Source organism: Chionomys nivalis, chromosome 25, assembly GCF_950005125.1.
Source record: "Chionomys nivalis chromosome 25, mChiNiv1.1, whole genome shotgun sequence".
Classification (NCBI taxonomy): domain Eukaryota; kingdom Metazoa; phylum Chordata; class Mammalia; order Rodentia; family Cricetidae; genus Chionomys; species Chionomys nivalis.
The window spans coordinates 2,144,856-2,171,911 of NC_080110.1; the positions used below are offsets into that span (position 1 = coordinate 2,144,856).

The 27,056-nt window shown below is 49.1% G+C and overlaps 1 protein-coding gene across 1 annotated transcript in view; it reads left to right on the top strand.

The window, feature by feature from the left end:
* Window positions 1-26,741, top strand: part of Nuak1 (NUAK family kinase 1) — a 64,443-nt gene extending 37,702 nt beyond the window's left edge. Inside the window, exons 3-7 of the mRNA XM_057757822.1 lie at window positions 5,150-5,301; window positions 7,015-7,080; window positions 16,918-17,037; window positions 19,147-19,279; window positions 22,464-26,741. Coding sequence (XP_057613805.1) covers window positions 5,150-5,301; window positions 7,015-7,080; window positions 16,918-17,037; window positions 19,147-19,279; window positions 22,464-23,617 — 1,625 coding nt within the window. The 3' untranslated portion in view covers window positions 23,618-26,741. The remainder of the gene's footprint in view (window positions 1-5,149; window positions 5,302-7,014; window positions 7,081-16,917; window positions 17,038-19,146; window positions 19,280-22,463) is intronic.
* The last annotated feature ends 315 nt before the right edge of the window (window positions 26,742-27,056 follow it).

The following is a 27,056-nucleotide window of genomic DNA, read 5'->3' on the forward strand; positions in this document are numbered from 1 at the left end:
AAAACCGGCAAACCAGTCTTCCTCCCTGGAGAGTCCACATGAATCAAGCTCTCCTCCATCTCCACAGGGAGAAAATTTTTCGTTTTCCAGAACCATCTGCCACCACCCAGAGGATCCTGTAAACTGATCCCCACTTCACTCTCCTGCTAGAAGGCCTAGTGTATTTGGTTCAGAAATGGCCAGTGGTTGGTTAAACATTCCGGGGTCACCTGACTCCTCGGTGTTTCTCCGGGGCCAGCATGTTGTTTTTATGTTACACACTTTCTCAAGCTGTACAAGTTGTGTTATTAACCTTGGGGGCAGCAGAAGGGAATCGTTAGAAGCCGTAGGAATTAATTAACGCAGTTGTGAAAGCCAGGCAATCAGAAGTCGGAGGACGTGGACTGTCAGAGTGAATGTCTGATAAAATTCAGGTTGAATGTGAAGGAACAGCTGTTACTATAACAACCAGTCTGTTCCCCCCACCACACACACACCACCCCAAAATAGAAATAAACAAAAAACAAGGAAAGTAATCCAGGTTGGTTTTTGGGAAGAAGCAAGACACAGGTAGAAGAAAGGGGAAGTGTCTGGGTAGTCTGTGCCCAAACAATACGGATAGCATCTGATTAAAGCAAACCCTCGTCCTTGGGCCGGTTGGGTTCCATGCGTATTCTTCTCTAGGAACCTTTTCAGACCCGTTCAGATTTACACCACTGGTCCTTCCCTCTGGTCCTCTAGATACGAAAAGTATGAGCCATCCAGTTTGGCTCATGGATTATTTGGTAGACTCTGTTCATTTCCAAGTAGGACACTTCTCCTCAAAGGCAAAGGCCACGCCTTGTCTTGTTTTAGTGGCTTTAACACATAGCAGAATGCTCAGACAGCAACTTCAAAGGCTGATCAAGTATGTCCAGAAAAAGCCGTGAGATGGACTCCGTGAAGGAGAAAGTGTTGAGCGCAGCCGGAAGAATGAATGCATGGAGGGAGAGTCGTAGTAAAACCATCTCCAACAACAGTGCATACGGATATGCATCAGAAGACGTGGGGCGTGCAGGCGTGCTCCCAGTTGGGCTGGAGAGACAGCTCAATAGTTAAATGTATTTATTCTAAAATCCACAGAAGCCATCCCTTTGGTCCCAAGCTCCTGGCCCCTTGCACCAGTTTTGCGGGATCTTTGTGACCAGTCTGTGCTGAGTGCGTGGCGTGCCGTCACTGATGAAGAGAGGGGACACATTGTGTGGGAAGGCGAGGTCACTGTCTGGCAGGAAGTGAGTTTTGAACTGTCTCAAAAGTCCAGGATTCCCGAGACTCCTCTGGCCTTCCTTTCTCTCTTTTCTGCTGCCTTACGATGTTTACTCACCTTCTTGGCTGCCTGGGAGTTTCTCATGGCGTTGCCTCAATATTTCATGCATAGTCCTCTTCTTGCTCCTCGTTCCCTGGGCCCTGCTAACACTTCTGTTTGCTGCTTTTCTCATGCTGTTTTCCAGCAAGCCTGTCATCTCCCTCTCTTGACTTGGTAACATCTTCTTTAATTATCCCCACTGCCATCCCCATAGTAGGTGCTTTATGCTGCTTTGTTGCCTTATTGAAACCCAGGCTGGGCACCTCAGGGTCCTGGCACAATGCTGCAGGCTGACTCAAGCTGAGCTAAGTTTCTATTCAGGGCCTGCAGTTTCCTGGTAGGCCTGTCATGCCAAGGGCCGCTGTTTTCCTTACCATTTCGGAGCTACCACGCTTCTGGGTGAAAACTGTCTGGCCAAGAGACACAGGCTTTCATTTTTCAGAAAGGAAACCCTTCCCAACTGATGGAAAATAAGCTTTTGCTTTAGTGACTAATAACATAAACACAGACAAGATTTCTGGGCTTATAAATAACCAGTTGTAAGAGTGCCCAAGGGGAATGGCGCATTTTGTAAGAAGAATGGTCACGAGAATTCCTCTCACCTCTCCCAGAGTGACCTTCGCTGTGGGTAAGGAGTCTCAGGTCTTGGGTGCAAGAGCTGGCCATCCCTCAGTGCCAGTTCCCAAGACCTCACCCTTAGCTGTTGTGAGAACTGGGTTGTTCTGGAAAAAAAATAGCTGTTGCCCAAAAGATGGGTGAGAGGGTTCTTCAAGGGGGACCGAGACACAGTGCTGAGTCAGCTCTCCGATCCTGCCCCCCAAATTCTCTCAGTGTCGTTGCTTCATGAGAGTCAGGCAGAAGGACTGGTGTGTCTGGATGGTAGCAGAGGCCATGCTTGGAGCCTGCAGGCCGATTGCACCGTCCTGTCCTGGCCCCACTTCTGTAGTCATGGTGATTGTTCTGAGCCTTGCTCTACCAGGTGCTCCCCTCTGTAAACTAAGACATTTAAAGGGCCACACCCAAATGACGCCATTCACACAAAATGCCTCTTAGCACAGGGCTGGCACACAATAGGCCTACGGTACTTGGTGTTGTAGTTAAGAAAGAACCCAAGAGCCTTCTGCAGCCTTCTTGACAGAGTCATTATGCTCTCCAAATGCAGAATTCTCTTTGGCATTTAGCTCATCGAATGTGCTGTTCGAGCCTTGACTATAAACGTGGCCTGCATCCTATAGAGGCTGCAGATGATGTCCCATAGCCCGGCCTAGCTACGAGGGGAATCCCATGGCCCTGCCGACTGCCTGTAACAACAAGGGGGTGGGCGGTCTCATTCAGATCCATCACATGCATCCCATGTTTCCTAGACTGGGTTCAAAGCCCTTCCTCTGGATGTGAGTAGGACCAGGGAGATGCCCTGGTTCACCTGCAGAACCTAAGATAAGAACCTGCTGTTCAAGGGCAGCCAAGCCCACATCTGAGCTTTTTCCAAATGTTTCATCTGTTGAATCACCTTCCAGGGTCTGTGCTCCAGGAAGCACAGCCATACTGGTGTTCTGCTTCTCGGCCCCTTTGGCAGTGGGGTGACAAAGAAGGATTAGAAGCCAGAGGGTGGACTTGTGGTGGGGTGACAGAGGTGGAGGGACCTGGCGTGTGTATTTTAGAGGTCATGCCATCAGGCCATGCCAGCAGAAGTTGCTTAGTGAACAATATGTCACACTGAGCTATGTTGAAGTATGCAGTTGAAAAGGGAGGGTTCACTTCTGGGGTAGTCCTGTCTGTGGGAGATGTGCCGCCTGTTCTTCAGATGACAGTCCCAACCTCCTTTAGGGATGCTCCTGAGTCTGAGATGTGAGGTTCCTGTGTATTTTATGTGTCAAAGCAATTAACTTTTTTCTTCCTTCTCCCTGCCTTTAAAAAAAAAAAAATGGAAGCCTGTTGCTTCCTTCATCAGCTAAAAACACATACCTCGAGGCCACCTTCCCCGCTTCCCAGAATTTATGGTTACTGAAGACTGCACTCCAGGCTGGAGTCCTGGTAGGAGCCAAAGTGGCTGGGTCCAGAGAGGCCAGCAGACACGGGGCAGCCAGTGTTATCTGGCTGTACCCTTTCCTTTCCCAGCTTCCTACCTCCTTCCCCTTCATTTTATCAGAGAGGGTTGGCTGGATTGGAAGGAGCCAAAAAGGAACTGGCAGGGCGGGTGACCATCTAGCAGCTGGTGACAAGGTTTGGAAGGACAGGGATCCAAGGCTTTAGGCAGGTTCCAGTTCAACTCAGTTGCTCATTGCATGTGTGTGTGTGTGTGTGTGTGTGTGTGTATGTTGATGCCAGGTGCTGGGGTTCAGTAATATTAAAATAAACAATAACAGCCAGTGTTATTGAGTACTGGACATACAGGCTTTATTTTAAGCATCTACCATTTAAGAAATGCATTCTAATTCCACTCACCTGTTACATTTGGTGTAACAGAAGCACAGAGAAGGCCAGCAATTTTCTAGAGTTCCACAGCCAGAAGGACAAAAATCCTAGGTTTTAGCTCTCTCAGGTCAAGCTCAGAGTCCGGGCAGAGGAAAATGCATATGTAACCAGGAAGTTGCCATGAGCAAGTGTGGGCCAGTGTGTAAGAGGCAGAAGGCATATGATGCACAGATAAATATGAGTAAAGTCTTGATGCATGAATCCCTGGCCAGGATAGGGACGGGATGGGGGCAGGGGGAGAGGGGAGGGAGGGAGCAGCAGCTCGTGTGTAAATGTCAGAAATGTAAGGAGCAGCTCTGAATTGTTGCCCACAGAGGTGAGCTGGGAACAGTTGAAGCGGACAAGGTGGGCAGAGGGAGGGTCTGAACCCTCTGTATCTTCTCGGAAGGATGCACGTCAAGACTCTTGCACTTAAGCGTGTCTTCACCCTAAAGACATCTTACAAGAAAGCCCGAGAGACTCCGGGGACAGAGGAGTGACTGGCTGAAGCAGGGTTGAGGATCTAGAGCCTCCTCTTCTCCTTGGCCTTTTCTCTTCTGCCCCTGGGTTGGCCTTGGGTATCTGTCTGGAGCCCTGAGTTTGTTCAGAACAGCTGGAGAGAGCCTTGACAACCATGGTGGAAAAAGGCACCCGTGGTAGGTGGAGGTTGGGTAAGAAGGGCCTTGGGCTGGAGGCAGGGACACCCTCTTCAGAAGGCAGTCAGGACTGCAGGGGTCTTGACTGCATTCCAGGGTTGGCTTCGTGACTCCTTACTCTTGCCAGGAGCCAGAGCTAAGTTGGTTCTGCTCATTGCTTTAGGAAGCCTCCTCCTTGGGTGGATCTACACTTGATCTCAGAAATCCAACCTCCATAGGCCTCATCGGCTTCTTTCCACTCGTACTTTGCAGGACTCTTGTGGCTCCACCTCCCATTCCCCCGCATAGGGGCACTGGTGTCACAGACACGTCACACTATCATATTTGGCTTTTTCTTGGTTTCTAGGGCTCTGAGCTCCCATCTGGGCAGCAAATACTTTACCTACAGAGCCGTCTCCACAGTCCTGTTAATTCTCCTCTGTCCTCTCCACAGAGGACCGAGCAGGGGTGGGAGGGGACTGGGGAGAAATGATCTTGTTTATGGGAGTGTGTTCTGCTGAAAAGAACCAGGTATGTTTCTCTCAACCGTACAAAGTTTGTCCAGGGACAGAGGGAAGCGGCCATTGTCCCAAGTCCTCCTAATGTTGGATGTACAGATTTGTGACACCCCCAACCCCCATCTGGGTCAGTCTCCACGGGTCTCCCTTGCTCCCTCTCTGCAGTCCCGATTAATCCTTCTGGGTGACAGTGTTTGTTTACCTTCCCTTCCCCACAGTGTTTGAGAACAAAGATAAGATTGTGATCATCATGGAATACGCCAGCAAAGGAGAGCTCTATGATTACATCAGCGAGCGGAGACGGCTCAGCGAGAGGGAGACCAGACACTTCTTCAGGCAGATCGTGTCCGCTGTGCATCACTGTCACAAGGTATGGAGGGGCTTGCCACTCGGGCTGCGGTGGCCTTCAGACACCTCATGACACGCTTAGTATCATAAAGGTCTTGTTAGTTCATTGCACCATGTGTGGAGAAAAATCCCCCTATTCAAATCCCGTGTGTGTGTGTGTGTGTGTGTGTGTGTGTGCGTGTGCGTGCGCGCACACACACAGGTGTGTTCATTTGTGCATGTGTGCATAGAGGTCAGAGGTCAATGTCAGGTGTCCTCCTCAGTTACTTCCCAGCTGAGTGTCAGAGACAGGGTCTCTCCCTTAGGATGGAGCTTGCTGGTTCGGCTAGACTGACTTGCTAGTGAGCCCTCAGGATCTGCCTGTCTCCCCCAACTGTTGGTTGACCTCTGTGGACACGAGAGACACTCGTGATCAGACGTATCCTCAAGTGACATTGGAAAGCACCACAGGCTGTACTTCCGTTATCCGAAGCGTGTGAATGTGCGGATTGTGTCTGAATGGGACTTTCTTAGACTCATTCCATCTTCTTATGTCAGCCAGGAATGTGGCCGTGTGAACCAGACTTCTCTGGGTATTTCATTAAAGAGAACCAGCATCCCTGTTCTCTGTGTCTCTTCTCCAGGAGACTTGTTTTTTTCATTCACTTCCTCAGAGCTCAGATTAGCAAAAGCAGTAGCAGGAATGCATGCTGGCTCTCTGCAGTCAGGGATTGTGGAGATATTAGAAGTGTGCTCTCTCTCTCTCTCTCTCTCTCTCTCTCTCTCTCTCTCTCTCTCTCTCACACACACACACACACACACACACACACACACACACACCACAGAGAACTGACAGTAGCCATGCCCGTCAGTTTGCTCAACAAAGCAGCCTCCTCTGAGGAAGCCATTGGTTGGGAGCCCATTTCCCCACCGCATCCACACAGCCCCAGGCATTTCTTCCAGTTCACTGCTCTCCCTGACCCCCATCCCTGGGAGACTTACGCAGACGAAGCATGGCTGCTGGGCAGAGCCCTGCCCTCAGCCCTCTGGTGTCCTCTACCCCTTAAACTGGCTGGCTGCTCCAAAGTTCAGCTTCTAGACTGGTCAGAGCTCTCCTGAATGAAAAGGGTACATGGCATGACAGCCCCCAGTGGCTCTGGTCTCTTTGGCCCGCAACCACCTCTTCCCTTTCATCAGTCCCGTGTCCTGCAGAGTGGCGAGAGGGACTTCCAAGTCTTTCCGGCTGGCTGCTTCGGAAGTATTCCAGACAAAGTTCGGGAGCTTGGGTCAGGCCTTTCTCCAGCATGAGGGATGCAGGCAGGCAGGCAGACAGACTTGCAGGCAGGCTGTCCCTGGAGCCCTAGGCTCCGTGTCCCCAGCTGAGATGTCTGCTGCTCCCCCTGGATCCCATCTCAGACAGGGTCTGCATTGCCTGGGATTATATTGCTTTCGTACAGCGGAATTACATTCCCACAAAGCATCCCCCTGCTGATTTACAGGCTCTGGGGGAGAATGGATTCCAGTCATTTTTCCTTTAACCACACAGCTAGTGAGTAATGCGCTCCTGTCGCTGGGCGCTGTCTGGGGAGCGTCCTGACGGCGGGAGCAGGCCTGAAGGATGGCGGTGGAGACCACCAGGGAGGGTGCGATTCTCTTGTCTGTCAGATTGTCCCCTCTGCCCCGCCTCCCCTGAGTTCTCCTGCCGTCTGTCATCTCACCCGCTCCTGTTCAGCTCTCTCCTGTTTTCTTATTGCAGAATGGTGTGGTCCACCGGGACTTGAAGCTGGAGAATATACTCCTGGATGATAACTGCAATATTAAGGTAAAGCTCAGACAAGGCCCGGCTATGGCAGGTGGGTGTGGCGGGTGGGTGTGGCTTCCCCTAGGCCTGGATCTCAGGCAGCCACTCCCTCTGCTGGCAGGCAGGCTCTGGGAAAGACTCCCAGCGCTCATTCAAAGGATTTAATTCAGCCAGCAGGCACTAAGGAATCTACAACCTACCAGACTCTCTTTTCCCTGCTAGGACAGCAAGGGACACAGTCCCTGCCAGCAGGAAGTGCACAATCTGGAATTCTTATCACAAAAGTAACATACATATTTCCTATGTAGTTCAGTGACATACTTATTTCCTATGTAGTTCAGTAACATACGTATTTCCTATGTAGTTCAGTAACATACGTATTTCCTATGTAGTTCAGTAACATATATATTTCCTATGTAGTTCAGTAAAATACATATTTCCTATGTAGTTCAGTAACATACATATTTCCTATGTAGTTCAGTAACATATATATTTCCTATGTAGTTCAGTAACATACATATTTCCTATGTAGTTCAGTAACATACATATTTCCTATGTAGTTCAGTAACATACGTATTTCCTATGTAGTTCAGTAACATATATATTTCCTATGTAGTTCAGTAAAATACATATTTCCTATGTAGTTCAGTAACATACATATTTCCTATGTATTTCAGTGACATACGTATTTCCTATGTATTTCAGTAACATATGCATTTCCTATGTATGCATGCATGTATGTATTGTGTATGTATGTATTTAAGTTCCCATTTACTTAAGATTCTCATAAGTCCCTCTTTCAGACAGCTTATGAGATGGGCAGTTTTTATTTTATAACTCACATACACATCGGGAAACCGAGGCATAGACAGGTTAGATAACAGGTCCAGATAACAGTGGTTGGTGTGTAAAGGTTGACAGCCCAGGTCCTTATCCCTATGCAGCTGTGATATGACAAAATATGACAAAAGGGCCCTTCCTCCCTCCCCTCCCCAAGTGCTGAGGGTCAGGGCTAAGGTACAGGCAAACAGCTCACACCCACTTTAGCAGCCTTTCCCGGCTCACGTCTCTGTGACTTCCTACCCCTCATCTTTCTCTCACTTATGAGCCAACTATGGGACTGAGAGCTAGGTACAATGGTGGTAGTATTTATTCAGAAAGATTGACTTGGGGTCTGGAGAGATGGCCCCCCCAATTAAGAACACTTGCTGCTCTTCTAGAGAACCTGAGTTTAGTTCATAGCACCCACATTGGGCTGCTCCCAAACACCTGTAATCCCAGCTCCAGAGGATCGTACGCCCTCTTCCGGCTTCTGTGGACACGTGCACTCACATGTGCATAGGTCTGCATGCCAGACACGTGTACATACACATAATTAGAAATCAGTCTTCAGAAAAGAAAGGGTAAGCCGGGTGATGGTGGCACACATCTTTAATCCCAGCATTCGGAAAGCAGAGGCAGGCGGATCTCTGACTTCAAGGCCAGCCTGGTCTGCAGAGCAAGTGCCAAGACAGGCTCCAAAGCTACACAGAGAAACCCTGTTCTAAGAAAAAAAAGGGGGGGTGGATGAGTGGTGGAGTTAACTTTTTTTCTGGCTGCCACTGGAGCTGGAGAAAGCTCTCCAGGGTTGAAGAGCCTCCTGGGGAGCAGTCTGGATGTCCTGCAAAATAAGCAAACATCATTTCAAAATAAACGGAGCTCGCTGTATGGGTTTCATTATGAAATGGCCTCAGCACTCCCGGCCCTGCAGGAGCCCTCTCCGGTTGGACACTTGTGACGTGAATGGCTCAGCCCTGGTCACCAGAAAAGGCGTAGGGACAATCTGACATCTTCCTCTTCTGTTGTTGCTGCTGCTGTCTTGTTGATGGCCGTATGATAGAACCATATCCTTGCTTGGAAGAATGGAGCTGCTTTGGAGTTTGGACTCTGCTTGTAGAACATGACAGTCAGCCACCAGGGTCCTTTGACAGTCCTGAAGGACACATTCCCATGACATCCTCGCTCAACAGAAGAGTTGGCTTCAGTCACATATTTCTGTGCCATCCATAGAGTCTGATGAAAACAATTGGTTGAAGTCATTCTCCCTAGGAACAGGAAGTGAAATCTCAAAGTCTCTCTTTTCCTTTCCAGCAAGTTTCTGGATTATTCTAGAAGGAACACTAACTATCAAGTTAAACAATTATAGGTTGGGGCTATATTTTGGTGGTGGAGCACTTGCTGATCATGTATGAAGCTCTGCTTCAGACCCCAATATTGAAAGGGGGGCAGCCTATAGGCTATGGGGCTTCCTAGCTCCTTGACAATGGGAAACCACAGAATCCAGTTTCTACAGTCACAAAATAGGTGGTAGTAACAGCTGCAGCCTTGCTCCAGGGACCTTTCCAAGGTATTCTCTCTCTATGCTAAGATTTGTTTGTTTGTTTGTTTGTTTTTTGAGACAGGGATTCTCTGTAGCTTTGGAGCCTGTCCTGTAAATAGCTCTTGTTGACCAGGCTGGCCTCGAATTCACAGAGATCTGCCTGCCTCTGCCTACCAAGTGCTGGCATTAAAGGCGTGTGCCACCACTGTTGAAATCACTGTGTACAAATGAGTCTGGGCTCTGGAGTTGGGAAGCCTAGGTTTGTGCTGCAGCTTCGCTTCTTACTGATGGTAGGATTTGGGGTAAATTTCTCACCCATTGATCTTAGATTTCCCCTGTGAAGTAGGTAGGCTAGCTCTGTCTCTAGGGTTGATTTGTTCATTATCTCCAGTGAGTTTTCCTTAGCGTTTCTGTGGGCCAATTGTAGGCATTGGTAACAAATGTGAAGATTGTATCTAAAAGTATAGACAAATGAGACAGCACTTTTAACTCTGTCTATCCAGAGAGCTTTGTGAATGACTGGTCCCTGGAGGAAGCATGGTAAGGAAAGCCAGCTGCTGGGACAAGTGGTTCCAGGGGAGTGGTGGCTGGGTCCTGCTGCCCATTTGGAGCCTTGCCTTCTATGGGGTTTGTACCATCCATTGATCTCAGTGAGTTTCTGTCCAGATTCTTCTGCCACCTGTCGCCCAGAGCCCTCGGAACTAAATGTAGTCTTTACAAGGTCTGGAATGTGAGCCTCTCGCCTGGGGATTGGGTTCTGTAGTTCAGTGTGACCTCTTGGTCCCGTGGTGTAGTCCCAGAAGTGATAAGCGCATAGCTTCCTGTGGAGTCATCTAATTCCCTAGTAGAGGAGAAGAATGGCTAGAATTCAGGAAGTAATTGTGTAGGGGACAGAGGGGCAGCAGCCTGGAAGAAATTCCCTTTGCAAACGCCACGGAGCAGTGGCTTCACGGCGAGCTGCTCCTGGGGATCAGGTTTTCAACCTGGGATCCTATGCTTTTGTAGCCAAGTCGCACACACAGTACTTTACAAAATTCAAGTTTGGTCCTGTATTTCTCTTTGCCCTTTTCCTAATAGGAATCTCTGCTCCTGCGCCTGGCATTTCCCAAACTGGGTACATACACGCATGCACGCACGCACGCATGCACGCTCGCATGCACAGCGTGCGCGCGCACCCCGCCCAACAAAGAAAAACTTTCCCTTTAAAAATCCGTTACTGTTTTCTCCATTGTTTCCAAGAATTCCACAAAGACCTGTTATTCTACTTGAAAAAACTTGTTGGGGGTTGTTTTCCTACCCAGAACGTCTAAGCATGTGCCTGAGATCGGACCATGAATCAGTTTGTTGTGTCTTTGTTCTCCTAGGGCGTTCCGTGGTGCCCGGCATATGTTGGCAGTTAGAACTGTTTGATTTGGGGGCACAGGAGTTAGGTTGGAACTCACATGTCTGACTGCCAGGCAAACCCTTTTCATCTTCTCACACCCACTTCCAAGGGTTCTTAAGAATGTGTTTCAGCTGGTGTTGATCTGTCTTCCGGCTGTACAGGACCCCATTCTTCCTGACTCAGCGTTTTGCAGACGTGTGTTTAGAAAGGACACTTGCTGACAGAAGCAGTCAGACACATGGCCACAAGCTGGCCTCTGTGCGGATAAGGGGGCCATCGCTGCCGGGGCCTAGGGGCACTATGGGCACAAATGTAATACCAACCAACCCACCAGATGTGAGCAGCAAGGTCTTCATAAGAGTGTGTGTGGGGGGGGGGGCGGGGGCATCGTCACATTGTCGGTCCACATCTCCTGTGTTTAAGAAAGCAGGGTAGCAGCCCAGGAAGCCCCTAAAGAGGCTTCTGGTTTAAACTTGTTAGATGTTGCTGTGATTTTGGTGTGATTGGTGTGAGCTGTGTCCTGTTCCTCTTCCCTTTGCCTGAGGACAATGCACACAGAGCACATCTGGCTTGGGGAATTATTTATCTGACCACAGCAAGAGGGTGCGGTTTCTAAAAATACTCCTGCAGTCCAGCGGCAGAAGGAATGAGCGCGATGCAGTCTTTCGGATCGCATTCCATTCTCCGTAGAAGCACGGCCGAAAATAGCACCCAGCCTAGCATTAATTTGCAATTAATAAAAACAGGCCAGATTCACATCCCACTCTCTGGGAGAATGGAATGCTGACAATTCCCATCGAAGGCTCCGGTAAAAAGTGCCTCCCCGGAAGAGGGCCAGGCGCCTGCCCAGGTCAGCTGACCTCCTCCGAGAGGGCTGGGAATCTGCTGAGCTCAGGGTAGAGGAGCGGAGGGGAGATGATCCGCTGCCCCCTGTGACAATGAAAGCTTGGCTGCTGGAGCTCAGAAAAGAAACTTTGATTGGCAGGGACAAGATGAGATAGGAGTCTTGGCAGCTTAGCAAGATGAGGCTAGGGATGGTGGATCTCGGCTTTGGTTAGACGAGTGTGAGAACTGCGTATTCTTGCATTAACTAGTTCGTTCACACGTGTGTGCACACATGTATGTGTGTGGCATGTTTATATCGCAGTGTGCCTCCGCGGCCTGCAGTCATTCATTTGTTCCTTTGGGAACTGAATATCTGCTATGGGCAATATTTCTTTGTTCATAAGATACTTACCAAGTCTCCAACACTTTATCTTTAGTCCTGTGCTGGGTGTTGGGGAATTTAATGCTGAGTCAGATAGCCAGGTTCCTTTTGTCTCAGAGCTCAGAGTGTGGCAGTCTTTACTGGTAGTGATAATGAGCCAACAGATGTTAAGAAGGCAAAGAAGGTAAGTCGGTTCCCCGAGAGGACTGGGGATTTCAGTTGGGGCCGAGAGCAATAAACAGAGGAATGCACGATGCAGATGTCCAGCGAAGGAAATCAGGTCAGGGTGTGGATGGAGCTGGTGGTTCTGTTCAGAGAGGTTGTCCGGGAAGACTCCTTTACATTGCTCTTGGACTCCTCAAATCTATGGAGCCTTGTCTGACTTCCTGACCTTGGAACATATTGTTCCCTCTGTCCAGAATGCCCTTCCTACTCCTCTTTGTCTGTCTGTTCTTTAGGGGTTCTTCCTCCAGAAAGTTCTTATCCCTTGGCAGGCCAGATGCTCCCCTGCCATCTGGACATGCTAAACAGGAAGAGGTGTGTCTGTCTAGCCAGATGGAGCAGAGGGCTTTGTGGAGAAAGTGGTGACAGGTCTCAGTTCTGAAGACTGGGGAGAAGGGTCTGATGGATGGAGCTTGCAGAGAAAAGGGAACTTCACTGAACTGCTGGAGGCCAGAGCCCTGGGCCAGATCTTGTGAAAACCCTTGCTGGGGTGGAACTGCCTGCCTCATTTTGATGGACAGGGAGGTTCCTATAGTCAGTCAGGAATAAGACTGGCTACAAATCATTGCTCACCTCACCCCAGGTTCTACTCTTTCCTGTCAACCCCAAGATTTGCCCTCTGAAGGAAGGTCACCCAAGGGTCCTTTCATATCCTCTTATGTAGAGCGCTGTTGACTTGCAGATAGCTGTCCCTGGGAGATGATCTCCAAGTGCCAGTGACAAGGCTGATGGAGTCACTGTATGCAGAGCAGCCATTCAGGACACTAGAGATGTGTATACAGCCAAGTGACATTGGCTGGGCATTAGGATCCTTTGCAGTGTGACCCTTGCCACACCCTCTGTTAAGAGTTTCCAGATTGCTCCTGGTTGGGCATATTTGGTCTCAAGACCATGTGAGCATAAATCCTCTGAAGACGAAAACCAGTCCACTCCTTCCTGCTCATTGTTCCTTGCAACTGCACAGGACAGTGGCTGTCCTGGGTAAAGTCACAGTAATTAACCCTGAGACCGGAAAGGAGCGATGGACTGTGTCTTCCTGCGTGGAATTACTATCCTCCTGGAGTCAAGGGAAGTCCATTTCCTGTGAACAATAACTCCCCTTGACACAGAGTTTAATGGCCAGGATGGCTCTGGGTAGACTCCTCAGGCAAGCCCCTTGCCTCAGTTTCTTCATCTGCCAAGAGGAAATAACCATGAGACCTTTCTCTGAGGGCTGTTGTGAGAGCCGTCTGCAGAGGTTTATGTCAGGCTCCTAGACAGTGCCAGGCTCTCAGCGATGCTCCTATTTCTTCCCCACTGACTGCCATTTTCTCAGCTCTGGTTACTGCTGCTGCAGATCCGTGTCCTAGCAGAGACAGCTGAGACTCACAGAGGTAGAGTGTCACAACTCCATTACTGAAAGCCTGCTATGTGGTAGAGCTGGGCTTTGCACTTGCCACGTGTCTCCTAATTTGCTTTCTCAACAGCCCTTCCTGGTAGACCATGGTGTGAGCATCCGTCACATTTTACAGATAAAGAGTCCCAGGCTCAGGAGGGGATCTTGTTACAATGTAGCTTTCTACTTTCCTGCCCCGGGGAAGGACCCGGGAGTCTGCTTTCTAAGATGCTCTGAGGTGATGCTGATGATGCTGGGGCAAGGACCAGGGAGGAGTAGCTAGACTGACTGGCATGCCCCAGGACTAGAAAGGGACAGAGCTGGGCTTGGAACTAGAGTACATCAGCTTCTTCCCATCTTGTGATGTAGCCTCCCACAGTGGACCGGCCTCTCTCATACATGGGTGGAAATCTTATCTCGTGCTCTGAGTTGGGCAGTGGTTCCTAGGGCTTTCTGTTGAGTCGGCCTCCAGCTGTTAATGGAGATGCCTGTAACTTACAGTCTATAGTCCTTTTGTTAACTCTATAGGCAAGAGTTCTGAGTCCACTTTTCGGATAGACAAGCTGAGTGGCATGGTGGTACTTAACCAGTGATTACCTAGTAAGGACAAGGTCAAAGTTCAGTCCCTATTCCTGTGACTCCTAAGCCTCTGATCTTTGAGTGCAGGGCACTTCCTCTAAGACACTACAAGGGACTGGCAGACATTCCTAAGGAGCCTAGTCATGAGCTTCCTTTCTTAGCACTTAAAAACCAACCAGCTGCTGCCTCCTCTCCCATCAAGTGAGCTTGTCATTCACAGTGACCTTGGGGTTAATTCTATTTTGATGGCGGCAAAATATGCGTAATGTAACTTAAAACCTACTGTACTTGGGTGTCCAGCACAGAGGCAGGAAGCACCCCAGCACCCAGCTGAGGACCACAGTCCTCCCCTGCACCTGCACCTCCCTCCACACCCATTACGTCCTGGCTCCTTGCTTCTCTTTCCCCCAGCCCCCCGGCAATCACTTCCATTCTGCTTTCTGTTTCGATGAATTTATCTACTCTAGGGACCGTGTATAAATAGAATCAGACAATGAGTATCTTTTTGTGCCTGGCTTATTTCAAACTGCTCTTGTCTACAGGGTTCATCTGCGTTGAAGTGGGGTTAATCCCACCGCCACGTGAATGATCCCCCCTAATTTATCTCTTGACTCCGGTTTTCACTTAGCTAGGGCACACCTCTAGAGGGGATGGATAGTCACAAAGGCAGTGCAAATTAAACTCCTGAGCTTTACCTTTTCTGAAGCCTTTCAGAGTGGAAGCCCAGCTGCAGGAGGTAGGATGAGATCAAAGGGTGGTTCTGATCCAAGACAGGACAGGGCAACAGTTTAGCACCAGCAACAACAACAGAAACAAATACCTCCGCCCCCCCCACACACACCCTCACACACAGAGAGGCCTCTTTCTCCAAAGCTGAACAGTTTGCCAGCAAGAGTGCTGGGTGGGGCTGCAGAGTCTGTCCTCTAAGATGCTGGGAAGCAATGCTGGCTCAAGGATCAGCTAGAAGTAGAGCCTGCCTGATTGGCATGCCTCTGTTAGTTACAGGTGGTAAGAGGTGGAGCTAAAGAATGGAATTGTCCTTTTACAGAGTTGGGTAACCTAAGAGACCCCGTGTGTCTTGTTCCTTGTGATCCTCAGCCAATCTTCTTAGGACCCCGAACCTTCAGCAACTTCATTTCCTGCCATCCAGGCCTCCTCTAAACATGGCGATCAGTTCTACAACGTGATGGGTTTTTACGTGGATGTGTTACATTTAACCCTTGGTTTTTCCTGCACCCTTGTGCATTTTGCTTTTTTTCTTAGGTCACCGGTATTTGTATTTAGTTTGAGTTTCTTTGTAGAGTGGTATTTATTTAGAAAGGAGGCCTTAAATAATGGCTGTTGATGGGAAATGGGTACCACGGCCCAAGGAAGAGCTTAAGGAGTGAAAATAATAGAAACAGAAAGCAGTGTTACATTGTTGTTTGATGTTGGCAGCTGCCCCAGCTGTGAGCCCACTGGCCGCTTGGTTGGTTCTCTCTGGTGAATGTGGAGATACTTTAATTAGACCCAGTGGCTCACCACCTTCCTGATGCATGTCAGAGAAGGACTTCTTCATTTTGTGATTCAGAGTAATTCACTCGTGTGACTGCTCACCTCCTTGACCGTCTTGTTTCTTTCTTATTGACGGTCCCTGGTGTTATGGTCAATGCCATCTCACATGTCCTGAAATCAGTCACCTATCAGGATTTAAAGACAAGTGTGCCATTCCTGCTCTATACACTTGATATATGCTTTATCCCCTTTAATTGTCATGACACCATAGGGGCAGGAAAGATCCGTACTCCATTTTACAGATGGGGGAATTGAGGCTTCTGAGTGCATTCCCACCTGGCGGTGTCTTCCTACTTAGCAATAGTTGACATAAGCGTCATGTGGCTTTAAATCCTAGCGCTGAGTGGCTCAGGGTCTGGGAATGTTGCGTGTGTTGATTAATACCGCTTTTCCGTTCAAGGGCCAAGAACACAGGCTAATCTAGATTTCTATTAATCTTGCGTCCACGACAATGACAGTTTTACAGGGAGGCTGATAAGCACCAGTCTGCGAGGATGGGAGTGGGCCTGAAATGTAAACACACTTCCGCTAGAGTGCCTGCGTGGCATACAGAGTTGCCCAGCCCGTGTGAAAGCCCCTGCGGTGGGGGGTTGTGTGCACGTGGAATGGGTGTTCTCACACGCGTGTGTTTGAAAGACCCAGACGGCGTTGGCACTGTGCTGTGGCTGAGCATAGCTGTAGTTTTAGGTGGAGGGAAGCTGAAGCCCCAGGGCACCTTGGAATCTTTGCAGGAGCTGAAGCTGGTTCATTCTTCTGATTGACAGGACACACTCTGTAGAGCTTCCACCAACTTCCTGCAAGCTAGTCAGGGGCCTTGATAAGCAAGTGGAATTCGGAGCAGTGAAGTGCAATCCGAGCCCCAAGAATGCCTTTTCTAAGGGTGGCTGTGTGCAGCTGCTTTGAATGACATTCCATTCATCCAAGGATGGAAACAAAAAAATAGGCTTTTTCGAGGGGCTTCATTCAAAAAAGCTTCTGTGGCATTCAGCCCCAGAAGCTCCCCGGGCGTGTGGCTCGTCCAGCACATTGCTAACACGCAATTGGAAATCAGGCTGGGAATAGTGGAACACAGGAGGCATTCGACTCGCAAGGCTGGCTGAGACTGAGGTTCCAGTCAGTATGCAGACACTAGTGACGTCACTCATGCAGACCTCCGTGGGTCTTGCTTCTCTTTGCAGATCGCTGACTTTGGGCTTTCCAACCTGTACCAGAAGGACAAGTACTTGCAGACATTTTGTGGGAGCCCGCTCTATGCGTCTCCTGAGATTGTCAACGGGAGGCCTTACCGAGGGCCAGAGGTGAGCAGCGTGCCGGGGAAGGATCGGGGGAGCTGGAAGGAGAGGGAGGCAAGAACAAGATCTCCGAAAGTTCTTAAAACCCCCAAAGACCGAACAAAAAAAACTTGCCCACATTAATATCCTGTTAATGCCCCGGAGAAGTGTGAAAGCCTTAGAGAAGCCTATGAGAGCAGCTAAAGATGCCAGTTCCACTGTAAGGCAGCTGCTAAGGATTTCTTTGATTTTTTTTTTTTGATTTTTCTCTTTTTAGAAATAATTGAGATCATCTGAAAATAATTGAGATCAAGTTAGTAAAGGGCACATTATGCACACTTACACAAACACACACATGCGCGTACACACGCATACACTTGCTTTTTGTCAATTTATAATTATTTTGTGACACTTTCCAGCTTCATTATTAACATCTGATTTGTAATAACCACATAAAATCTTGCTTTATGGATATATTATTATATATTTAATAATTTACCTGACTTTAGATACTTGGTTTGCCCTATTGTATCAAAATAAACAGAGCAAAGAAAACTCTTATCAGGTATATATCTCTTTTGCCCATATTTAATAGTGTGTATGTCTGAAGAAATAAATTTTAGTGGCATCTTCTCTTTTGTGAGAAATGTATTTTGTAACGCCTTAGAACGGCTCTCATGGTCACAGTAAAATACGCGTCTGTCTTAGCTTGCGCTCTACTGCTGCAATTACACACGGCAGTGGAAGCCCCTTGGGGGAGGAAAGGGTTCATTCCATCTTACAGCAGACAGTCTATCATGAAGGGAAGTCAGGGCAGGAACCCGAAAGCAGGAACCAAAGCAAAGACCGGAAGAACACTGCTTACCGGATTGTTCCTCGTGCGTTACTAACCCGCAGCCTTGTTTAATCCAGGACCACCTTCCCAGGGTTGGCACTGTCTCCAGTGGACAGGCCCTCATACACCTATGATCAACCAAGAAAAATGCCCACAGACTGGTCTATATCAATCTGATGGAGGCCTTTGTCTTAGTTGAGGTTCCCTCTTCCCAGGTGACCCCGGTTTGTGTCAAACTGACAGAAACCATGAGTTAGTAGGACAGTGAGCCTCTCCTTGTGGAGGTTCATCCACCCCTAACCCTTATATAGCAGCTGCTTGGGGTGTAGAAATGTTTTCTTCCAAATATTTATCCATCTGAGAGTGTTTTGGTGGCAGGGCTGGGATAAAGGGAAGACTGCCAAGAATCACTAACGAAGTAAGGAGAAGGTCTTCAAAAAACAAAGTATCAGGGATAAGCATAGGGTTCAGAGTGGCCTGTAAATTTATTGTCAGGTGCTTCTTTGGTCGTTACTGGGCGGGGTCTGAGGTTGCGAGCGGGCACTCGGGTCTGGTCAGCAAACATACTTTATTTGGCCACATTCATCTCCCTTAAGAAAAAAATGAACGAACATTTAGTAGCTGAGAGATTCCACAGAAAAGTCGTATTTCGACTTCTCTGTAAAAACCAAACACTGTGGCAGTTCTGAGCCTACATTTGTGCGCTGTAGTATAAGCCAGGAAGAAACTGCCTGCCGAGATGGTTTGTCTCTGTCCCCAGCTTTCCACATTTGCACCCTAAGTTCTTTTTTGCTTTGTTTTTGTGTTTATTGCCTTTCCGGCTCTGGTAAGATTTGGAACCCTAGAGCTCTCTGAGGAGGTAAAGGGAGGAACTGATTCTTTTGTTTGTTTTTTGAGACAGGGTTTCTCTGTAGCTTTGGAGCCTGTCCTGGCACTTGCTATGTAGACCAGGCTGACCTCGAACTCACAGAGATCTGCCTGCCCCTGCCTCCTGAGTGCTGGGATTAAAGGCGTGCGCCACCACTATCCAGCTTCTATTTTCATTTTTCAAATTGAGCTGGAAGCAGCCTAGTCTCTACCTGCCTCATGGAATCATGAGAACCAGGCAGTTTCCTACTTCAGAGTGCTCTGAAACAGAGTGGGCTTGCTTGTTCATTGCCGGGCTGTGGTGGTAACCTGCCTTCCAGGTGCTAAATCTGACTCCTGGTGGTGCTATGGGTTCATACACAGCAATGCCAATGGTTTGGAAGGCATCTGGGGTCTGCATCCTAGCTCCTATGTGTCCTGTCTCTCTGCTCCAGGTGGACAGCTGGGCCTTGGGCGTCTTGCTTTACACTCTCATTTATGGGACGATGCCCTTCGATGGCTTCGATCACAAAAACCTCATTCGACAGATCAGCAGCGGAGAATACCGGGAGCCCACACAACCCTCAGGTGTGTGTCCTGCAGAGGTCGGGGCTGGAGGGGAGAGTGCTTGGTTAATCCACCCCAGCTCACGCACACTTTCTTCTGCGTAAGACATCTCCTGCTATTCCCCATTCTTCTTTCCTAACAGTACCTATCTGTTTAAACAACCACCATGGGCTCTTATCTATCAGTCCTTTGGGCAGGGTGGTATGCTTCTGGCCTCACCGTGGTCTCCTTTGTACCAACTTCCAGTTATCTGGGAGTCAGGGACTGCCGCTGGGACTGCACGTCTGTCTTAGTTTGGGTTTTTTATTGTTGTGAAGAGACACCAAGACCACGGCAACTCCTACAAAGAAAACATTTAATTGGAGTGGCTCACTTACAGTTTCAGAGGTTCAATCCGTTGTGATCATGAACGGGAACACGACAGTGTGCAGGCAGACATGGTGCTGGAGCTGAGAGTGCTACGCCTTGCAGGCAACAGGAAATCGATTGACTGTCGCACTGAGGGAAGCTCGAGAAGAGACCTCAAAGCCTGCCCCTCAGTGACACACTTCTTCCAACAAGGCCACACCTCCTAATAGTACCACTCTCTTTGGGGACCATTTTCTTTCAAAGAGCTACCATGTCTCTTACCTCTGTGCCTGTCTGTGTGGCTCTGACTCTTGAGGTGCCTCCCTATGGCTGGTCATTCCAGAGCAGAGCTTGGATCTCTATGGCTGGTCATTCCAGAGCAGAGCCTGGATCCCTAAGGCTGGTCATTCCAGAGCAGAGCCTGGATCTCTTACTTAGCAGCTGACTAGGGGCTCCGATGAGGAAGAAGGTGTCAGGTATTCCTGTAAACTGTGCTCAGCAACTGGGCTCTGTTCCCCCTGGGATTTTTTTTTTCTTGGTCAGAGCAACCAAGGTCAAAAGTTCCCCCTCCTCATGGGAGAGCACCAGGTGTGTGCAGGAGTGTGGGCAGATGGCCGGCACAGAATGTGGTTAATATTTGTGTACATTCCATTTAATGGACATGCAGTTGTGTTTTTTAACGATTCACAGTGGTTTCATAAAGTTGTTTATCAGCCCTTGAGCCTGATACATAGTTTTGTCTGTATCAATATGTAACATTTCTGGTTTGTTTATATTGAAGAACACTTCATTTAATGGGCATTTTTGATCTATTAACCTTGAATTCAGTGGCCAGTGGAACTTTTCCTCATGTCTGAATGACGTTTATCTACCGCACTTTTCTCCTGAAGACCCTTCATGGTCTTCTTGCACCTAAGGACAACAGACAGAACGTCTGTGTGGTGATGGGGGCGGCATTTTCGATGGCAGACTTCTAGCAGGGAGAACAGAAACCTGACAACCCAGTATGAAGCAAATGGGGAAAGGGATGCTTACTCACAGCTGAGAGCAGCCGCCAGAGCACCAGACACGCCTGCTTCAGAGTCCTGAGACCCCACTGCGCTGTGGACACGGGGCCTGCAGAAGAGTAGGGAATTGACTTGGGGATTGCAAAGAAATTTAGGTAAATTTGCCAGCGTAGAAAGATGAGGACTAACATGGTGGATAGGTAGGTAAGTGGTAGATAGATGATAGACAGACAGATAGACAGATGATAGGGATGATAGATAGATGATGGACAAATAGATGGATGATAATAGATGATAATAGATGATATAGAGATGATAGATAAATGAATGGATGGATGGTAGACAGATGGACAGATAGATGGATGATATAGATAGATGATAGATAGATAGATAGATAGATAGATAGATAGATAGATAGATAGATAGATGATAGACAGATGGACAGGCAGAATGACAGACATGACTTGTGACTTCTGTGGTCTTTTACTCACTAAATGGTACCAGTAAACTTCCTGGCACCTTGTAAGAGTTCAGGAAATTCTCACCAAGTGATTGATGACCCTGTTCCTTCTCAGGAGTGTTGATCACTCTGTCCCCATTGCTAGGCTCTGCCAGTCTCTTCTCAGCCTTCACACATGGCTGAGGGGAGGAGCCAGCCTCCCAGGGTGTAACTTGATGCCAGGTGAGGTACAGGGCACAGCTGGATCCTGAAAGTCAGTTTACCAGCTGTGCGGTTGGCTCCTGTGGCTTCCTCAGCATCTTTGAGAGCCTTGCCCCTTTATCTCTGGCAGTAGAATTTACAAAGGGAACCACCCCCCTTTTTTTAAAGAAAGGCCGTGGCCACCTGGGTAGCAGATAAAGATCAGCTCTGGGTTTGGTGGATACCAATAGGGCTTATGTCAGACACAGGAGGTGAGCTCACTGGGTGTGGCTCTCAGATCCTGGCTGAGACCTCTGGAGTGGGGCCAGCCATGGGTAAAGCTGTTCTCTCTGCCCAAGTGTGTCAGGTAAGAGCCACGCCTGGCACAGGTGAGCAGTTCTCCATCCTCTGCCTCCAGCACCTTTTCCAGGTGGCTGAGGACTGTGTGTTCACATGTACCTACCTCTGGAAGGCTTCTGGTGAGCACCTGTGTTTTGTTTGGGTAGGAAAGAGACTGACCAAAGAGGCAATGAGATTGAGTTAGAATTCTTTCCCAATTACCTGGCCTGTGGTCCTCGATGCCGATCTGGGATGACAGAGAGGTTAGTAGTTCCAGGACGTTTATTTACGTGCGGAAGAGCGGATCGTGGCTGTCGGGAGAGCACAGGTGATAACCGCTTGCCTTGTGGGTGTGGAAACATTCGCATTTGAGCCTAAGAACCTACCTCAAAACACTAGACGGGTAATGCACAATTAAGACCAGGCTGCTTCTGGGTTATAAACGGATGGATTCCTGGGGTTTGCTGGCCAGTCAGCCAGGCTTTCTCAGGGAGGTCTAGGCCAGTGGAAGGACTCTGTCTTGAAAGAAAAAGGTTGCTGGTCCTGAGGCTACCCAGAGTTTGTCCTGTGGCCTCCACACAGATTATGAACCAACACACACATGTGCACTTCCACACATAAAGTTGCACCACAGAAAGAAACGGAAAGCAAGTCAGGATGGGACCGCTCTGTGGCTCGTGGTCCTGAGCCTTGGGTAGGTTTTTGTTGTATAGTCTAAAGGCTTTTCCTCCTGCTTCAGCAAGAGGCCAGAATGCTCCAAATGGATTTTTCCCCCTGCAGTGTGCATGTCTCTGTAACCATTCATGGAAAAAGTCACCCTGCCAAAAGCTCCCAAGGATAGCCTGATTCTTTTTTGTCTTTCACCCCTTAGATGCTCGAGGACTCATTCGGTGGATGCTGATGGTGAACCCTGACCGCCGGGCCACCATTGAGGACATCGCCAACCACTGGTGGGTGAACTGGGGCTACAAGAGCAGTGTCTGTGACTGTGATGCCCTTCCTGACTCCGAGTCTCCGCTCTTAGCACGGATTATTGATTGGCACCATCGTTCCACCGGGCTGCAGGCTGAGGCTGAAGCCAAGATGAAGGGTCTGGCCAAACCTGGAGCCTCTGAGGTGGTCCTGGAGCGGCAACGGTCCCTGAAGAAGTCCAAGAAAGAAAATGACTTTCCCCCGGCTGGCCAGGACTCAGTACCTGAAAGCCCATCCAAGCTGAGTTCCAAGAGGCCCAAGGGCATTCTGAAGAAGAGGAGCAACAGTGAACACCGCTCCCACAGTACTGGCTTCATCGAAGGCATTGTGGGCCCTACCTTACCGTCCCCTTTCAAGATGGAGCAAGATTTGTGCCGGACCGGCATTCCCCTCCCCAGTTCCCCCGAGGCAGATATGTCAGGGAAGCTCAGCCTCAAACAGTCAGCCACGATGCCCAAGAAAGGTATCTTGAAAAAGACCCAGCAGAGAGAATCTGGTTACTATTCATCCCCAGAACGCAGCGAGTCTTCCGAGCTGCTGGACGGTAATGACGTCATCACCGGCAGTGGCCTCTCTTCTCCTCCCGCAGAGGCAGCCAGGGGAACCTCCCACAGCCTATCCTGCCGGAGGAAGGGCATCTTGAAACACAGCAGCAGGTACTCGGACGGTGCCGCAGACCCTGCCCTCGCTAGCCCCGAAATGCCCACACTGGAATCCTTGTCCGCGCCCGGTGTCCCCCCGGATGGTGTCTCTCGCAGTTACAGCCGCCCGTCCAGTGTCATCAGCGATGACAGTGTCCTATCCAGCGACTCCTTTGACTTGTTAGACCTCCAGGAGAACCGTCCAGCCCGCCAGCGCATCCGCAGCTGCATCTCTGCAGAAGACTTCCTCCAGCTTCAGGACTTCGAGACGCCGCATAACCGGCCCCGGCCCCAGTACCTGAAGCGGTACCGGAACCGACAGGCAGACAGTAGCTTCTCCCTCCTCACTGATATGGACGATGTGACCCAGGTGTATAAGAAAGCCCTGGAGATCTGCAGCAAGCTCAACTAGCCCTTCGGGGTGCGCAGAGGATGGGATGGAACGGGTGGGTGGGTCTAAGGGAGGAGGGCAACAGAACTCAGCTTCTGGCTGGTTACCTCTTTGCTGGCTGTGGCAATGGACTGGAAAAGGACTCCTAACTGGTAAGACCTGGCCTGGCCAGTGTTCAGTCTTGAGTCAGCACCTGAAAGGGATGGAAATGGTTCTTTATCAGTTCTGCTGCTGGCGTTCCCCTATGGCATCTCACATAGGATTGGCTTTCCGGGGAAGGTGATGTTGGCCAGCACAAAGTGGGAGGGGGCATTATGGGGACTGGGGGGATGTCTCACTAGAAGTCACCTAGGCCTTTCTGGAAGACGAGCAGGAAGACTGAGACCATCTGCTTTGGATGAATACATTAGCAAGCTTGGTCTGACTTCATAGGGGCTAGCGAGATTGCAGCACCGTTAGCTTGAGTTGGTGATCAGTTGGTATCTGAACTGGGTGCCGATTTGAGCAGCCTAGGCATAACACAGGGTGATGTGATCGAGTACCAGTAACTGCGGTGGGATCGGGAATCGCCGTAACAGCGTGCCCGCGAGAACTAACCCTGGGAGTTAGCGCACAACACCCTGTCACCCTGTGGTGCCTGCTGACTCCTTCACGGCCCAGCATGGCATTTGTTAATTGGCTCCTGGACCTAGAGGGACTTGCTTAGAGAGCAAACACTTCAAATTCTTCTAGGGACATAGTCTGTGATCAGTTTTTGACTTCCCAGGATCTGCCTGGTTTGTTCCTTAACCTCACCTGAAGGTGGGCAAGGAGAAATTGGGTGGCGTGAGAGCCCAGGGCATTGTATATGACAGGACAGAGAGCTGCTGTGGCCTTTGCACAGTTTGCTGGAAGGTGAGGCATGCCAGCAAGGGGCGACTTATCTCTTTCTTAAAGGTCTCAGTATTAACTGGAATCCAGCCTCTTGGCTTCTCTCTCACCCACATGAATGCTTTAATTGGATGTGATGCTGTCCGGGGCCTCCAGAGGATTCCCAGCTCAGCTGCTGGCCCCATCCATCCACAGGTGTGGAGCGCTAATGGTAGATGAGTTGCTAGTGTAGGGACCTAGCGTAGGTGGGTGTGTGGATGTGGAAAGTGCGGTTTGGTCGAAGGTTCTTGTCTCCTCCAACCTAAGTGTTCTGTCTCGTGGCTTTGATCTCCCTGCACGTTCCTTCTGCCTGTGGAACTGGAGGGTGAAAGAGAAGAGTGTTGGGCGTGGGGGACAACAAAATTAGGGACATTTCTTTAGGAGTCCTCCAGATGGCTCTGGGGGAGGCTCTCAGAAAAGAGGTGCTGCGGCAGGATGTTTAAAAATGTTCCAATTGGTTATCTAATCTCCTGGCTCTCAGATTACAGGTGATGTTAGCCCCGCAGTGGGCATCCCATGGATACTGGGGTTGAAATGGTCTTTTAGGACTGACCTCAGAATCGAATCCTTATTCTAAGGTGGCTACCTCCTGATAGCCTCTCAGAGGGGGCTGGGGGAGGACTCATCTTGGGAAGTCTTAGGAAAAACACGGAACATGTCACAGCACTGAGAACAGTTGTCAGGAAGATGCTGCCCCATGTTTCCAGAGACTGTCCTGTATCTCTGTGTGTCACCCATGCCAGCGTTGAGGCCTGTGCCTTCCTTTAGGTTGATCTGAGCAGAATATTGTGGGAAGCTGCTGGGATTCCTCTCTTTCAGTACCAACTCCCTCTCAAGCTCTGGGACGGGCTAAACGGGAGAAAAATCTCTAGGTAGAGAGTCAGGTTTGGGGGTGCATAGAGGGCAGCATGCAACCTCTGGTCCCCCATCTCCTTGCCTCCTTATGTGAATAGCCCCTGCTTCTACAGCGCTGGCTACCGAGCATGCCTTTAGTCTCAGGTATACCAGCCATTACCGGTTGGGGAGATGTTCCTGTTTCGGATTTCCCATCATTCTGGTGACTCCATTGGTAAATCTACCGTCTCTCTTCCCAGTCACCAGTACGCTTTCTTTTGCCAGCACAGTCTAAGACAAAGGAAAAACAAATTTCCCCCACCCATACAGAGGCTGCGGTATGCCCTCGGTTCCAGGGCAGACACTCTGAGTCAAGCCCAGGGCTGTGGTTAGATCTGGTGGTCTCGGACCCCTGCAGTGGTGGAGAGCTGCTTCCTACGTTTGGAGGTCAGAGAGGTGGGTAGGTGGTTTCCAAGGCTAGGCTTGTTTCTGACTTCTGCTTCTCAGCGAGATGGCTGACCGTCCGTCCCTGCAAGGGAAAGAGTTAGAATAGAGTAGAGCCCTAAAAAGCAGCTTCCCAATTAAGTCCGCTTACCTACAAGCCAATCCCCAGCCAAAGGTGTCACTGGGGAGAGAGAATGGGAGACTGGCAGACCTCCGGTCCTGATCCTTGCTTTGCTTCTGGGGCCCTTTCATCCTCTGTTTACACATCTGCCAAAGGGGTGGAGTTGTACTTCGTTTTACAGGTAAATTTCAAGGCACAATCAGTTTTTAGGGAAATGCTTCAAGACCCCAGGCAACCTGACAATGCTAAATTCTTTCTGAATTTGGTCTCTGGTGTGCTCCTTATCAAAGGCGCGCCCTGCAGGGTGAAATTCAGGCGTGTTTTGCTGTCTTGAGTACAAATGTGAATGGCGGACTGACTGCTTGCTGCCAAACTGGAAATGTTCTGTGGGGATTTACTGGCATGGTATCATTCCTAGGAAGAAGAAAAAAGAAAAAAAAGAAAAAGAGAAAAAAAAAAGAAAAAAAAAGGAATGGGAAGGAGAGCGAGAAAACTTGACTGCACATTTTTTTAAATCCATGTTGTGACTTTTATTTAATTTCTATATTTTTTTGGTAATAAAAAGTTGACTTTAATTTGAATTTGTCTTTTTTTATTTATTGGTCTAAAAGGCATTTCAAAGGTATTATAATAATATATTGGTGTAATTTAATTGGTGCAGCATGCTTTATGGCTCCAGTCAAAATTGGTTTTCACTTATTTGACTGGTTTGAGAACAGCCGACAGGGAAAGTAAAAGCTGGCTAATTACCCAAAGTGTTCATTTTTCATTGGAAACTGATTTTTGTCGTTTTTGTTTGTTTTTATTTTTAAATTAAATAAATTGCAATGAACTGTACCAGGGCCTTGTGCTGGTTTTTCTTCCTTACTTGAGTGGCACAGTGGGTACACGTTCCAGAAGCTCACCCATGCTGGGCTAAGCCTCCAGGGGGCATGACTTTCGCTGCACTGGAACTAAGGCCTGCAAGGGACCTGAAGTAACAGTAACTGCTTCTGTGTGTGTGTGTGTGTGTGTGTGTGTGAGAGAGAGAGAGAGAGTTCTGTGTCTCCATGAATGTGTGTGTATGCGCGCACATGAGTTTTGTGTCTCCGTGTGTGTGCGAGATTTCTGTGTCTCCGTGTGTGTATGTGTGTGTGTGTGTATGTGTATGAA